Source organism: Haematobia irritans, chromosome 2 (genome assembly GCF_050003625.1).
Source record: "Haematobia irritans isolate KBUSLIRL chromosome 2, ASM5000362v1, whole genome shotgun sequence".
Taxonomy (NCBI): Eukaryota; Metazoa; Arthropoda; class Insecta; order Diptera; family Muscidae; genus Haematobia; species Haematobia irritans.
In genome coordinates this window covers 83,456,053-83,472,897 of record NC_134398.1, presented here as the reverse complement: position 1 = coordinate 83,472,897, position 16,845 = coordinate 83,456,053, and the positions used below count along the sequence as shown (strand labels likewise).

General features: G+C 37.0%; 1 protein-coding gene across 2 annotated transcripts in view; it reads right to left on the bottom strand.

The window, feature by feature from the left end:
* rl (Mitogen-activated protein kinase rl) overlaps positions 1-16,845 on the bottom strand; it is a 48,566-nt gene that overhangs the window by 28,427 nt on the left and 3,294 nt on the right. For both annotated transcript variants that reach the window (XM_075295456.1, XM_075295455.1), the window contains one exon: positions 14,893-15,019. In XM_075295456.1, coding sequence (XP_075151571.1) covers positions 14,893-15,019 — 127 coding nt within the window. The remainder of the gene's footprint in view (positions 1-14,892; positions 15,020-16,845) is intronic.

The following is a 16,845-nucleotide window of genomic DNA, read 5'->3' as shown; positions in this document are numbered from 1 at the left end:
CACACCCCGACAATTATACGGTAGTGTAGCAAGTGGAGGCGTTACCAATCCTAGCTTTAATAACAACGCACTAACAGAAAGTAACACTTCCAATTCTTCACCAAATCATCAACAAGTTAGCAATACTCCTAAATTGACATTTACTTTACCCAAATCAACATCACCAGAGGAACCAGAAATAATCGCACAACAAAATACACAAGAGCAACCAACAGCTACCAGCAAACAGCAATCAAAACAAAATAAAAGTGGTCAAAAATCAAAAATAACGGCACAATCACCAAGCAAAAGAATTAATTCAAAAGAACATCTACCACAAGAAAATTTAACACATACAACAAACTCAGCAATTGATTTTTCACAGAAAAATATGAGCAAAAATTCACCCAAGAAAATAGAATACACTGACATTACCATGGACTTCTTCATTCAACCGTCGAAGGGAACGGACGTGTTTTTTAATAGCGGATAAAATCATCGTAATAAGTACCTACTACGAATTTCAAGTGTGGTGGGATATTAGGCCACCATGCAGCGAAATTCAAAGACATCCACTGGGTGCTAGCTTCAGGGCCCAGTGGACGGGTATCGACTGGAGTTATAAATTTGGGCAATGACCAAGAGTTAGGCCCAATTAGTCGACCTGTAGACGGGTCGACAGGTGGCGACACTTTGACAAGTCGAACCTTTTCCAAGGTAACAGCATCAAAAGGAGGTAATCCATCACGAAATCTCTTTCAAAGAACGCAGAAATGCTTTATCCTAAAGAAATTAGGATCAGTCGACCCAATCACGTTGTTGGCTAAACAAAGCGATTCCTTAAAATGGACTCAAGGAATTCTTGAGGGTGGAGGTCTATAGAATGTTTTAAAGCTGCTCTGATACTAATTGGTGAAGTTTGGGAAGGAGCTGTTCTAGAGTTAGTCGAGAAGAAAGACATACCGGCTAGACCTAGAGCACATGCGTGGATACCTGCAAACCCTCCTGACCCTGAATCTATTTTAAATGGACTGAAACAATGCAATCCAGATCTTCCAACAGCTGATTGGAAGGTTGGCCGTTTGGATGAAGTGGATGGACCAAGACGGCATGCAGTGTTTATATTGATCACTCAGTCTTTGCCACATCTAGCAAAATCTCAGGACCGTGTATGTTATGGCTTTCATTATATACAAATGAAAGTATATAAAAACGATCAGCTAAAGGATTCGGAAATCGACAAGCCTCTGTCTGAATCAGATATAAGCGGATCATCTTGCGAAGTCGAGGGAGATACCAAAGATGCAGACTTGGATAAACACCGTATGCGAGAGGAGGTTTCTACTGCCTCAAAACTCACCAAACTTGAACCTATGGTTATTGCGAGAGTCACCGAGATCTCTGAAGGACATTCTTGATGACTCGATTGAAACGGCTGATGTGACGGTTGTTGAAAATCTCGATGGTCCTACGGATCCTCCAGATAAATCTTCACCATTGTAAGGCTGCATGTGCTGCCCTAAAAGTTCTCCTGATGAAAGGGGAGAACTTCACCTTCTTATTCAAAAACCGTATGTTTATAGAAACAAAATATGTGAATTAAGTACTCCGGGGTTCAAACTATTGCAGTATACTGGTAATGATGTAAATCGAGCCTGTATAATTGCTAAAAACGAGCTCAACTTGTTTTTGCTTCCTTCAATGTGCAATACAGACACTGTCGTTGCCAGTTTAGAAATAGCCAAATGCAAATATTGGGTATCTTCGGTCTACATGGGACATGATAGGGAGATGCCTCCATGTGCCGTTAACACCTCAGTTGAGGAGTCATTGAAAACAAAGACAAAACTCATTATGGGATGCGATGCAAATGCACATCATAGTATATGGGGAAGTGGTGACATTAATACAGGAGGAGAGTCACTCCTAGAGTTTATTTTGCGTACTAATTTGGTAGTTTGCAATAAGGGAGATGCCCCAACCTTTGTTACTAAAAACAGGCAAGAGGTTTTGAACGTCACCTTGGCCTCGCAAGAACTGAATGAAATGATACCTGATTGGCAGGTTTAAGTGAACATAGCTTCTCAGATCATCGCTACATCAGTTTCAAATTTGATGTTCATACCACCAAGACTATATTTCCGCCATATGTTAGGAAAGTTGACTGGAATAGGTATAGGGAATCGTTCAACATGATGATACCGGAAATACCAGAGACAAATATGAGCACTGTGCAAGTTATCGAACACGCAGTGGAGACGATTACTAAGGCCTTCAACATTTCACTGAAAGCTGCATGCCCTAGAGGGAAGCTAAGGGGGGGAAATCGACCACCATGGTGGTCTACGGAGTTAGGTAATATGAGGAAATCGTGCAGGAAGCTCTTTAACAAAGCAAAGTCCACCAGAGCTCCTGTGGATTGGGACGCTTACAAGAAGAATCTGAGAGGATACAAGTGAGAACTGAGAAAGGCTCAGCATAACTCTTGGAATGATTACTGCAGCAGCATTGAGAATACGTCCGAGGCTTCCAGACGACGGAAGGTGCTAGCATCCACGAACTCCGCTCCAGGTTTCATTAAAACATCGGAGGGCAATTGGACAACGTCCAGTGAGGAGACGCTGGAGGTACTATTGGACACACATTTTCCCGGAAATCGTTTCCTATCGAGGAAATTGTATCGGAATCTAGAATAAAATGGGCGTTAAATAGCTTTGGATCATTCAAATCCCCCGGACCTGATGGAATTACTCCGGCGGTGTTACAAGCGTTGGCTGACAGAATTATCACCTGGTTGTCGGCGATATATATAGGATGTATCAACTTAGCATATATTCCAGAAAAGTGGAGAGAAACAAAAGTCGTTTTCATACCTAAAGCGGGAAAAGCCTCTCATTCGAGGGCGAAGGATTTCCGACCAATCAGCTTATCCTCGTTCCTACTTAAGACCCTGGAGAGGATGATAGACATGTATCTTAGAACTAGCGTGGATTCAAGTTTGCTCTCGAAACGACAGCATGCATACTCGAAGGGCAGGTCTGCTGAGACCGCTTTGCATGAACTAGTCAGCTTTATTGAAAGCTCACTATCTGTCAAAGAATACACAATCGTGGCGTTTCTAGACATCGAAGGGGCGTTCAATAATGTCCATCCGAGCTGGATATTAAATGGACTGACAACTTTGAATGTTGATCCAGGTATACTTAGGCTGTTAGACGAACTTCTAATAAAGAGACGTATTTCAGCCACACTAGGGCAAGCAAACATACAAAGGTATGTGAACAGAGGCACTCCCCAAGGAGGAGTTCTATCACCTCTTCTTTGGAATGTTGCTATAAATAACCTTCTGGTTACCCTAAAAAAGAAAGGATAAAAGTGGTGGCATACGCAGATGATGTGGCTCTAGCAGTCAGGGGAAAATTCCCATCCACAATCAGAGATATTATTCAGACGGCCCTCCGGATGACTGAGAAATGGGCGAAAGACAATGGTCTTGGGGTAAATCTTGCAAAGACGGAACTAGTCATGTACTGCAAAGATCGCAAAACTCCCACGGTTAGGCCCATTTCCTTAGGGGGTATTGAAATTCCCTTTGGTGAGTGTGCAAAATACCTTGGCGTTATTTTGGACAGGAAGCTGAACTTTAAGCTTAATATTGAAGAAAGGGCGAGAGAAGCAACGGTAGCTTTGTACTCGTGCAAAAAGGCAATAGGAAAAAAGTGGGGACTAAAACCAAAAATTGTGCATTGGCTATACACGGCAGTGGTTAGACCCATAATGCTATATGGTATTGTAGTCTGGTGGCCGGCACTTCACCAGCCGACAAGTTTAGACAAAGTTCAGCGTATGGCGTGCTTGTGTATCTCAGGCGTATTCAGCAAGACAGGAACAAGTTCCCTTAATGTCATACTGCAGCTATTGTCTTTAGACATTTTGGGCAAACAGTCAGCTGCAACAACGGCTGTTCGGTTGCGCCAGCTATCGCTGTGGTCGGAAAAAAAGTTACGGTCACAGTTCGGTCCTCAAAATAATGCCAGATGTGTCTAACGTAGTGGATTACACTTTGGCGAGTCCACTTTTCGACAAAAAGTTTGAGACTCTAATCCCCAACAGTGAGGCGTGGTGCACACAGACCCGGGGAATAAAGAATATATAGATTTCTACACTGATGGCTCCAAATTGGATGGACAATTGGATGGACAATTGGGTTTCGGAGTATATTCTAATGATCTGGAACTTAGAATAGCGAAAAGATTACCTAATCACTGTAGTGTTTTTCAGGATGAAATATTAGCAATAAGAGAGGTGGCGAATTGGCTGAGAAGTAATGTTCCAAAAAATGCGGGCATTAATATATACTTAGACAGTCAACCAGCAATAAAATCCTTGGACTCTATGTTCCTCAATTCGAAAACGGCCATCGACTGCCGCAAATCTCTCAATGAGATGGCTGAGCAGTACAATATTCACCTAATATGGGTGCCTGGGCATAGGAACATACCGGGGAACTGCGAAGCGGATGAGTTGGCAAGGCTAGGGACTACTTTACATATTCCAACGGAACTAGAATCTGTTGGTATGCCCTGGCTACCTGCAAACTCATGCTGCGTGAGAAGGCTGTTATGATGGCAAATGTTCGATGGGAGAATTGCAAGGGCTGTAACGACACCAAGCAAATGTGGCCCCATTTAAACTTAAACCACACACTAGATATGCTAGTGTTCTCGGGTCGCTGCCTGATAGGCGATTTTGCAAAAACTATAGGCGCGAAGTATAATGACTATTGTATGAGCTGTCATGATGCGGAGGAAAAGGAATCAATTAAACACCTCTTTTGTGAGTGTCCTGCATTTTGTGTAAAGCGCAAGCAACTTTTAGGAGGATATAGCTTCAGATTACTGGCGGATCTGGAAAACGTTAACTTAAGCAGTCTGTTAATGTTTTTGGAACAATCTGGTTGGTTCAACAAAGAAAAATAATCAAGAAGGTTCAGCGGTTAAAACTAGAAGTGCCCATATGTAATAGGTACTTTTAGTTAATGTGGTATCACAATGGACTGAATAGTCTAAGTGAGCCTGAATCTTAATCGGGTTGCCACTTTAACATAACCTAACCTAAGTACTTATTACGATGAAATAATCCGCTATTAAAAAACGCGTCCGTTCAGTTCGACGGTTGAATAGAATATATATGAATTATAACGATAATCTTGGTCCTATAGCCAGTGACAATCAAATGTTAAATAACATGATATCTAATAACTCGAACAATTTAAATATTGGGCATATAAATGCATAAAGTTTATGTCTATCAAACTCGAGTTGTAAACTTGATGAGTTCAGGAATACATTTTTTAAATCATTGGTATATCGGAAACGTAGTTCAGACGTAATATTGTTTCTAGTGCTTTACGATTCCGAACTATACTTTAGTCAGGAATGACCTTCAAATTCCCGAAGAGGTGGAGGAATCTGTCTTTACATTTCAACTAATCTGCGTTACAAAGTTATTTTTCGAGGAACACAATATGGAGTATGCGAATAAGTTTTTGTTGAAATTTTCGATACGAACTCATCAGTAATAGGCGGCGTAGTGTATTTACCAAGTGGAAATGGTTTTTGAAGAAATTCATGGAGATGTTTTTGACAGGTATCCGAATATTATAAATTTGGGCGACTTTAATTATAATCTTTTTGATGTTGTTAAATCGCGTAATTTACGATATCTCAGTACAAGCGATTTTCAGCTACCTCCTTCATTTAACATGGGTGATGTTAATCTACAGTTATCGATTCTTAATGACGTTATTAATCATCTTCATTCTTTTGTCCCCGTGTCAAGAAGAAGTTCTAGCATAGGCGATAATTTTATGAATTCGAGAGCCATTTTGGAAGCCATAAAGGAGAGAGATCGCGCTTACGGCCGATTTATTAGAAATCGTTCGGATTTGAATTGGAGGACGTATTGTCGACTTAGAATTAGGGCTAAGTCGGTTATTAGAAAAACACGGTTTGAGTATGGTAAAAGGCTATTTGAAGGTGGTACCAATTCTCAGTTGTGGAAAATAATTCGCAGACTTGGCTGTGTTGGACGAGGGGACATGGAGGTTGATGAAGGGGATGTTCAATTAGTGGCTGACAGTTTCTTAAGTAATATGCGACCGAGTGATGGGCATATTTTAGATTTTGACGGTACATACCGATATGCAACCGATATATCTATCAGATTTGTTAAACAAATCTTACCTCTAATTTTGCCTATGTTCCTCCACTTGATAAACACAATACTTACAGTTTCAATTTTTCCGGATGCTTGGAAATTAGGTCGTGTTGTACCCATTCCCAAAGATGGACGAAGCGATATTGGGAATTTGATACATATAAGCATTTTGCCGCCAATGTCGAAAATCCTAGAGAATTTAATGAAGACGCAGATCCTGGAACATATTGAAAGTAACTCACTTTTCCACAGCTTGAAAATTAATTTTTTCATACTTAACGGATAGATCACAGTATGTTTCTATTAATGGTTCCAGATCAAGTATTGGAAGAGTTACGTCGGGTGTACCCCAAGGGTCAGTTTTGGGCCCGATACTTTTTCTGGCATTTATTAATGACATAATTTGCTCCATGGAGAATTCTTTTTGTCAACCGTTTTGTTTTGGCGATGCTATTTTTCTTCTATTTAATGGCGACACTACTGAACTCTCTATTAATTCCCATCTTGAATATATCGTGGGACTTTTAACGACAAATGGTCTTGTCATAAAACCTTCCAAAACAAAGGCAATATTTTTTCACTCCAGGAATCGTTCAAATGTTTCTCTTACACTTTCAATTGAGGGTCAGACAATTAATTATGTTGATTCTTTAAGGTGCCTTGGTATTATCCTTGACTCCAGCCTTTGTTTTGACAATCATATTGATACTATGGGTTATAGGGTATGTCTGACATTGATGAGACTCTATGCTTTGCGCGCATATACGCCAAAGCATGTTCGTCTTCGTTTAGAACATTCTTTCTTGATGTCGCAGCTTAATTACGGTATTGAGGTTTATTCCGGGACCTGGTCATATAACTTGGATCGAATGGAGAGAAGAAGATTGTCCGATATGTGTTCAATTTACGGGTTCGGGAACATGATCTAGTTAACCAGTGTATTCCTGATATCTTAGGATGTTCCTTCAGGAACTATATTAAGATGAAGTATCTTTTTCACTTTTACAAAATTTCTAAGTATGCGAAGCCGGAAGCTTTAACCCGTAAATTTGCATTTATCTATTCAACAGATTGATGTCCCTAGAATTCAGTCTAATATATACGAACAATCCTTTCTGGTCCGAGTTTTTCGTTTGTGGAATGGATTGCCTTCTGATCTTAAAGTTTTCTCCATTTCTTGTAACGCATATCGAAGGAAACTAATTGACTATTTAAATAATACGAGTAGCATTGTTTTCTGGCACTTATAGGACTTTTTATTCTTTTTTTTTGTATTTATTATATTATATCCATGTGGGGAGCCATATACATTTGTTATAAAATAATTTCAAGGTATTTAAAATTAGATTTACAATATCTGGCATAGCTTTTTATTACAATACATGTATAATAGGCCTTTAGTGGCTTCCTTTGTATTGATGTCTTAATATATGAAATGAAATAATGGTTTTGGGGTTTTTGGGGATTTTTGATACGAATTTTGGGAAGAGTATATTCAGCAACATTTCCTTAAATACGTTTCCCTGCAAAACTCAATAAAAATCATAATGATGTAATAATTAGTTCAAAAGTTATATAGATTTCAATATATATTTGTAATTCCCCAAAAAATTGAATTTATTAAAAAAATGGTTGCTTGCCCCAAAAACGTTCAATTTACGTAATTTTTGTTTTACAAAATCCGATGTTACTGCCATAATGCAGAATCAGAGTTTTACTCAGATTTTCTTGAAATTTTGCCAAAAAAAAAACCAAAGTGGGGACATATGTTAAAAAAAAACGTTACTTTTTGGTAATTTCGCTGCCTGATAGGCGAATTTGCAAAAACTATTGGTGCGAAGTATAATGACTATTGTATGAGCTGCCATGATGCGGAGGAAAAGGAATCAATTAAACACCTCTTGTGTGAGTGTCCTGCATTTTGTGTAAGGCGTAAGCAATTTTAGGGGCATATAGCTTTAGATTACTGGCGGACCTGGAAAACGTTCTTTATTTTAACTACCCAGGAAGTTCTTTTGATTCAATTTTTTATAACTTGGTTTTTTTCATACTTTCAATAGGTAATTTTAACTTTTTTTTTTGCAAATATGTTAAAAATAGAGTAGGAATTCATAAAATGATACAAATCATTTAAATTTTGTCGAAAAAATGCTGAATCCAATCTGAAAAAATTCTGAATTTTTGAAAATATTTGAGGTCAAACGTTTCCGACAGGCGTTAGAATCCATTAAAAATTATAAAAAATTATAAAAATTATTTATTTGACAAAATATCACAGAATTTTGTAATTTACATCCAAAACATTGAATTCGGATCACACCTAAAGAAGTGATGCAAATTCAGTGCAACGGCTGTTGAAGTGGAGGACTTCCGTCCTATGACAAGCCCATGTTAAATTCATCGCTTCTGCGTCAATTTTGCACCACTTCCGGATCCAAAAAGAAAATTTTCATTACTTTTTTGGCGACACTTTTTTGGCTGAGAATTTGCATATTTCTCTACTGTTTACCGGTAGGATGTTGAAACCTTTTACAGTTAGTTAGTGGACACATGGGGCTTTTTTGGAAAAGAGATCGGCTTAACAATCAGTGCTTTGCCACATGAGAATTTTTCAAAACAAAATTTGTTCATTTTTAAATATTGCCGATTTTGGGATGAGAATAACTCATACACTACTTGACCAAAATAACCGATAAAAGCTTAAAACGTACCTTTATTTGGTGTTCTATAAGAAACAAACAAAAAAATTGGGAAATATATACAAAAAAAAATTACGACAGAAAGAATTTTTTTCGGAAAAAGTGGTCTTTTTTCGAAAAAAGTGGCCTTGTTGAAACTCTAAATTGTGGAGTTCACAACTTTTAATCTAAATCGCATAGGTACACAATTTTTTCTTCTTATATTAGAACTTTGTAGGGATTGCAGTTCATAAAAGAAACCCAGGATCGGCCCAAAAACGGACCCTGTAGGATACTCCAATCTATCAGCTCACCTAATAACTCCTCATTCTGCAAAAGTCACATACGCTCAAGCAGCCAACAATTGCGACTCCACCAATAACCAAGCTACGAAATTAGACTCTGCAGGAATCACTCCACCGCCCAATTCACTTTCTTCACCACCTCAGAATATAAGACAGCAAACCACAAACTTACCACAACCAATAACCACCACTCATAATATACCAATAACCACCACTCATAAATAACACCTCACCAAAAATAGTAAACAACTCAACTATATCAGCAAATAATTCTGAAAAAACAACACCCCCAACTTCAAAATATTCAAACGAAAATAATGAAACACACAACCATAATTCTTTCAGCAGCAACAATCTTATTCAAAGTGAACCAACCACTAATTCCAACTCTAAATCCGCTAACCTGTCTACAAATCCCTTGAAATCATCCCCTAGTGACAATTCAGATCTCGACGATATAGAAATGTCTCCCTGTTCCCAGGCCTTTAAAAAGTTCCCAGATTTAAAAGTATTAATTTATAGAAAAACATCATCAAAATCGAACTATAAATTATAAATTAATTATAAATTAATTGGATTTTAAATATGCCAAATTTAGATGTAAAGATTCTACAATGGAATATTCAGGGATTCTTATGTCGTAAATACTTGTTTCTAAACATAAACCGAACAGAATTGCTTTACAAGAAACACACATTATAGAAAGGAACTCCCATCTACTACATTTACCCGGGTATTCAGTTTTATTTCATAATAAGAATTATAATTATGCTAAAGCAGATATTGAAATTTTTATCAAAAATGGCTTACACTTATTGCCTAAAATCACATTCACTGATACATTACTTTTTCAGACAATAACAGTTGATATTGGTCACCCGGCGACCATCACAAATATCTATCGAGAACATGACATTACCTTATCTGCTGAGGCGATTGATAGAATACGATTAGTTAGACCCGGGTATAATATAGTTCTGGGATATCTCAACGCACATATTAGCGTATGGGGATCCTCCACAGATTCACCTCTGGGCAATCTTTGGGTAAACTTTGCAGAAGACAGAGACTTGGTCTTTTTGAATGACGGTTCACCGACGCTTCTCAGTACACGCAATACTTTTACTGCCATCGATGTAACCATGTGCAGCCCCGATTTAGCCCCAAATATTTCTTGGTGTCGTTTGGATTTACCTGAATCAGGTGACCACTTCCTATTTCATACCGCGATTCATATTTAAGAAAGCCTCTATTTCGATCGAAATTATCACAGTTTAACGAATCCTTTGAAGACTTTATAGAAGGGCGTTTGCCATGGTTAAGAGAGAATGCAAAATCTCCTAACGCCATTCATGGACAAACATTCTAAATTCTCTCGACCCCTTTTTAGACAATCGTTTACTCTGGGACAAGATAAAACGTCTAAGATCGCCAAAATTTCTTTGCTTTCCTATGATCACTGTCTCCGGGAGAAGAATCAAAACCCCAAGAAAATGCGTCTGAATTTGGATCCTTCTGGAGTTCTCTGAGCTCTGACGAAGCCTTTGACCCCGTTGTAATTAGAGAGAAATTCGCCATTGTTTCTACTATCACATCGGATGTAGACCACTTTCCAAGTATGATACAAGACATTGACGAACTGAATCAGACTCTGATGACCCTTAAGGGTTCAACCCCCTCACGGGACAAACTTTGTTATCCAATGGTCAACAATGCACCTGTTATTAACAGGTTGGCTGATAAGTCCCCGGTCTAACAAAGAAAAACTAATTTTTTTTTGTCAAAATTCGTTTTTATTATTCAACACAGTTCCCTTCAAGAGCGATACAACGATTATAAAGACCTTCCAAGTTTTTGATACCATTTTGGTAGTACTCCTTCGGTTTTGCCTCAAAATAGGCCTCAGTTTCGGCGATCACCTCTTCATTGCAGCCAATTTTTTTCCCTGCGAACATCCTTTTGAGGTCTGAGAATAAGAAAAAATCGCTGGGGCCAGATCTGGAGAATACGGTGGGTGGGGAAGCAATTCGAAACCCAATTCCTGAATTTTTGCCATCGTTCTCAATGACTTGTGGCACGGTGCGTTGTCTTGGTGGAACAACACTTTTTTCTTCTTCATATGGGGCCGTTTTGCCGCGATTTCGACCTTTTTTTGATGTTTTCGTCGGGCGTCCACTGCGTTCACCGTCCTCCGTGCTCATTTCACCACGCTTGAATTTTGCATACCAATCAATTATTGTTGATTTCCTTGGGGCAGAGTCCGGAAACTCATTATCAAGCCAAGTTTGTGCTTCCACCGTATTTTTTCCCTTCAGAAAACAGTATTTTATCAAAACACGAAATTCCTTTTTTCCATTTTTTTCGCAATAACAAAAGTTGCTTCACAAAAGAAAATTGACTTATATACGTCAAATTTTGACACGAATCATTTGAAGGTTGGTACTATATAAAAGTAATATGCATTTAATACAAGCGACGCCATCTATGTGTCAGACCGGGGACTTATCAGCCAACCTGTTATAAAGGAAAGGATATGCAAACTTTGTAATAACATTATCCAATCTGGGACCTACCCACAAGATTGGAAAACTGTGACATTGTCCCCAATACCAAAACCTGGAAAGGACCATAACCGTCTAGAAGGCTACAGACCTATATCGCTGTTACCAATAATGTGAAAGAGCCTGGAGAAGATAATAGCACGATTTTTTAGCATATACTCAGGACAGAATCTCCCAAATTCAACACGCGTTTATACCGAGACACGGTGTACATAGCATTTGTCATAAATCGAAGAAAAGCTTCGAAGTAATATCTAAAACAGGAAACATTCCATCCTTATGTCTTCCGATTTGGAAAAAGCCTTCGATCGCATCATTCTAACTCCGATATCGGAATTGAAAAGATGGGCAATGAATTCGTCTATACTTCATTTACTTCATTCATTTTTGTCAAATCGAAGAATCGTTGTTAAGGTCGATGGCCACTATTCCCAAACATTCGAACTTGACAATGGGATTCCACAGGGGTCTCCCCTATCCGTTGTGCTTTACAATATCTATGCCAATAGCCTTGCCGATTCCATGGTAACGCTATCTTATCTGGAAACTATGGTGACATAGATTTCAATGTGAATATTGTGCATTGGCTGTACACGGCAGTGGCTATATGGTGTTGTGGTCTGGTGGCCGGCACTTCACCCGCAGACAAGTTAAGATAAAGTTCAGCGAATGGCGTGCTTGTGCATCTCAGACGCATTCAGTGAGACAGGGACAAATTCCCTTAATATCATGCTGAATCTATTGCCTTTAGATATTTTGGCCAAACTGTCAGCTGCAACAACGGCAGTACGGTTGCGTGAACTATCGCTGTGATCGGAAAAAATTAGGTCACAGTTTGGTCCTCAAAATAATGCCAAATGTACCAAACGTAGTGGATTACACTCCGGCGAAAACGCTTTTCAACAAAAAGTTTGAAACTCTAATTCCCAACATACACTGGAGGATAAACGTGCACTAATGCCAACTCCCGAAGTGCAAAAAGCACCAAAAATATATTATAAATTCTAACATACCGGTTCCCACTACAAAAACTACTCCCGTCCGGTGAAATTCAATGTGCTACTACCAAAAAAAAACTTCCAAAGGTATTATAGAACTTTTGGGTATCGATTTCCTTTGAAGCATTTTTACGCAATTATGAATGCCTATCCAGGTTAGGTTAGGTTATGTGGCAGCCCGATGTATCAGGCTCACTTAGACTATTCAGTCCATTGTGATACCACAGTGGTGAACTTCTCTCTTATCTCTGAGTGCTGCCCGATTCCATGTTAAGCTCAATGACAAGGGACCTCCTTTTTATAGCCGAGTCCGAACGGCGTTCCACATTCCAGTGAAACCACTTAGAGAAGCTTTGAAACCCTCAGAAATGTCACCAGCATTACTGAGGTGAGATAATCCACCGCTGAAAAACTTTTTGGTGTTCGGTCGTAGCAGGAATCGAACCCACGACCTTGTGTATGCAAGGCGGGCATGCTAACCATTGCACCACGGTGGCAATGCCTATCCAAGTGTACATCTTTATAATTTTTAATGCTTATTTTACACTCATTCAACTAATTTTTATCAGTAATGAATTTCAACATGTGTTTTTTCAGAGGAGAAAATAAATGTTTCCGACTTTAAATTTGGAAATATTAATATTTGCTGGGAGTCTATTCCTGCTTTCAATTTTGTGTGTTTTGGTGAATTTAATACCAACGTTTTTAATGACTTCTTTACCAAGTGCAGAAATTCTGCACTCGTCGCAAGAATTTTAAAAAGAATAACAATATTGATTATTAAAAAAAGAAAGTGTGTTTCACAGTATATTCTAAAGACCTGGAACTTCAAATAGTGAAAAGATTGCCTACTCACTGTAGTGTTTTTCAGAATGAAATATTAGCAATAAAAGAGATGGCAAATTGGCTGAGAAGTACTGTCCCAACAAATGTTGGCATTAATATATTCTCAGACAGTCAAGCTGCCATAAAATCCTTGGACTCTGTGTTCCTCAACTCGAAAACGGTCATCAACTGCCGCACATCTCTCAGCAATATAGCTGAGCAGTACAATATTCACCTAATATGGGTGCCTGACCACAGGAACATACCGGGGAACTGCGAAGCGGATGAGTTAGCAAGGCTAGGAACTCTTTACATATTCCAGGGGAACTAAAATCTGTTTGTATGCCTCTGGCTACCAGATTACTGCGTGAGAAGGGTGTTATGATGGCTAATGCCCGATGGGAGAATTGCAAAGGTTGTAACGACACCAAGCAAATATGGCATCAATTAAACTTAAACCGCACACTAGATAGATCATTCCTGATCGTGTCTCTTGATTTGTCGAAAACTTTTCACTCAATTTGCCTCTTACGGTTTGTTAGTAAAATCAAAGATCTTTTTTAATTTCTCTCGGACAGAATGCAAACTCGTTCTTTCGTACCTTAGTAATAGGACTAAATTAGTCTCAGATTCCGCCTATTTGATTAACTGCTACTAACAGTATGTTCACACTGAGCAAATATTTGGCGGAAATCAAATAAGAATTCGTCGCCCAAGTCAAACCTGCAAACATTTTTTTCTCATATTGAATATATTACATCACAGTAGGAGTATTTACCAAGAACGAAAATAGTCACGTCTTTAATTAAAAAATTAATTAATAATTATATTTTATTAAAGAATTAAATGTTCCAATTAACAAATTATTCAAAATTTAATCGATGTCGATTGCAAAACTCAATTAATTGTTTATTCAATTCAAACATTTATTAAAAGTTTAACTATATTATTAATAGAATCAATTAAAAACTGAGTTTTAAAATCGACATCAATTTTTTGCAATCAACATCAATTAAATTAATTGAAATTGTGAAACTAAATCAATTAATTTTTAATCACATATTTTTTATGCCCGATTAAATCTGTGATTGATACCATCATTTTCGTGATTGAAGACTTTCCAATTAAACAATTAATTGGATCAAATAATTTCGTGACTGAATCAGATTTTTTGTGTGTAGTTGGAAAGATTTTTGTAATCGTTTAGTTTCCTGTATAAGAAATTATTATATATAAGTTATGTTTTATTTCAACTTGTAAAACGAATCCAAACCAATTTTGAATCTAAGATAATGCATGTAAAACAATTTACTTATAAGACACTTACATTTTCATGTTTAAAACGTGTTAGAATTTTAATTTCACGCAGAGTACGTTGACAGTACGTTTGATGTTCGAATGGTGATATCTTTTTAATTGCCACTTTTGTATTTGTTTGTGTATCGTAAGCAGATCTGAAAATAAAGCAAAAATTATACCATTAGTTCAATCAAAGGGATCAATAACAAGTTATACGGCCGGACTAAACCATATGTATTCTACACCAGGAATGAGGTCATAGATGGAAACTCAACTTAATGCTGATCTAGTGTTTTCTAGACAGGACTTTAATTATGTACATTATGTTCACAATAAATGTGAAAATGAACTCATATTAGTTGTGACCTTTCGGCTACCCAAGAAATCAAATATTTAAATTTAAATTAAACAAGCCCCTTTTTTACCGAATTTCAAGCGGATCGGATTAAAAATAAAGTAAAAAGTGTCTAGTTAATTTAAATAGGTTTTTTATAATATCTTATCAGCATTTTACTAAAATTTAGTTCATTTTTCGTATCTTCGACGAATATTAACAACTCAAAAGGAAAAAAATTACGAATTTTAAGTAACAATGGAAATTTTCTTAACTGGTAGTTACAAATGCATTTGTTCTTGGAACCTTTACTTTCCAAGTTACATTTAAATGATGTTAATAATCTTCAACTGGCCGGAAAGGTATTTATGTATTCGGATGATTTGTGTATGCTTTATCCCTATAAATAAGAAATAGTTTTAAAAACCATTCTAGAAAGTCATGCTGCGTTGTTATTGTAAACACCAATAGGATGAAATTTATACGTTTTGAGTCCCCTCCAAATCGCAATCCCGCTAGTTGTTGGGTATGCATTAATAACCTTGCAGTAAAATCTTAGTTGGAAACTTTATAGAGAAGAGCTTCATAAGAATGTTTCTTCAATAATTATATCAAAAATAAACTCAATGAAGAGTGTAAGAGAAGCAGTTGTCTTAAATCGTTGCAAATACTACTGTTTGTATAGGTATTATTCAAATGAGCATAACTTAAGTACCCGAAATAGTTCAAATTTGGCAGTTGTAAGATGTCGTTTTAAACGAAGGTTCTTTATAAGAATTGAAAATTTCGTTTCGGAGGAAACAATTTTTTTTTTGTTAACTAAACAATGAATAGGTCATATTGGTAGTAAAGAATATAATGAATTACCGAATTATATAAAAGGAATGCGTATAATATCTTTATTTAAATATTGTTTAAAAGAATATCTTTTTTTATCATCAAGATATTGATATGCTTCCTTTATGGAATCAATAATTGCGTAGAACTAATAATGTTTTGTTAATTAATATATTAAGTAATACAAATGTAATTATGTAAATACTAAAATTTTCTGATGTTGCCAACTGTCTCACTAAAGCCCTGGAGGCGTGAGGCGAATAGTTTATTGAATAATTTTAGTTTCTTTTTTTATTAATAAAATAAAACATGTAAACTATATTCTAAATAAGTGCAAATCACTATAAGAATTTTTGCACGAAAAAATATTTTTTTTACGAAACTTGAACTTGAAAACGGATAGTAATTTCATACAGTTTTTTTTATTAATTTCAAGTTAAAAGATGTATGTGATATACCACACTCAGAGAAGGAATATGATCACTTCACACATATTTTAAGAGCACCACGTTACTTTTTCGCATGAAGCATGTAGCATTTCTGTCGCAAAAATACTCTTTTCTCGTCTAACATAATATGCTTATCGAGATAAGTTACACATTTTTCGAGAATATAACATGATTCCGACAAATCCGGATAAGAGCCAATTAAGAAAATTATTGATATTTGTTACGTTTCCACATAAAAAATTGATTCAATTAACTGATAATCAATTCGGAAACAATTTTCATTTACAAACGAGATTAAAAAATTTTCCATTCCCAATTAAACATGTAATTAATTTAATCACCTTTGTGATTGAAATTTAAT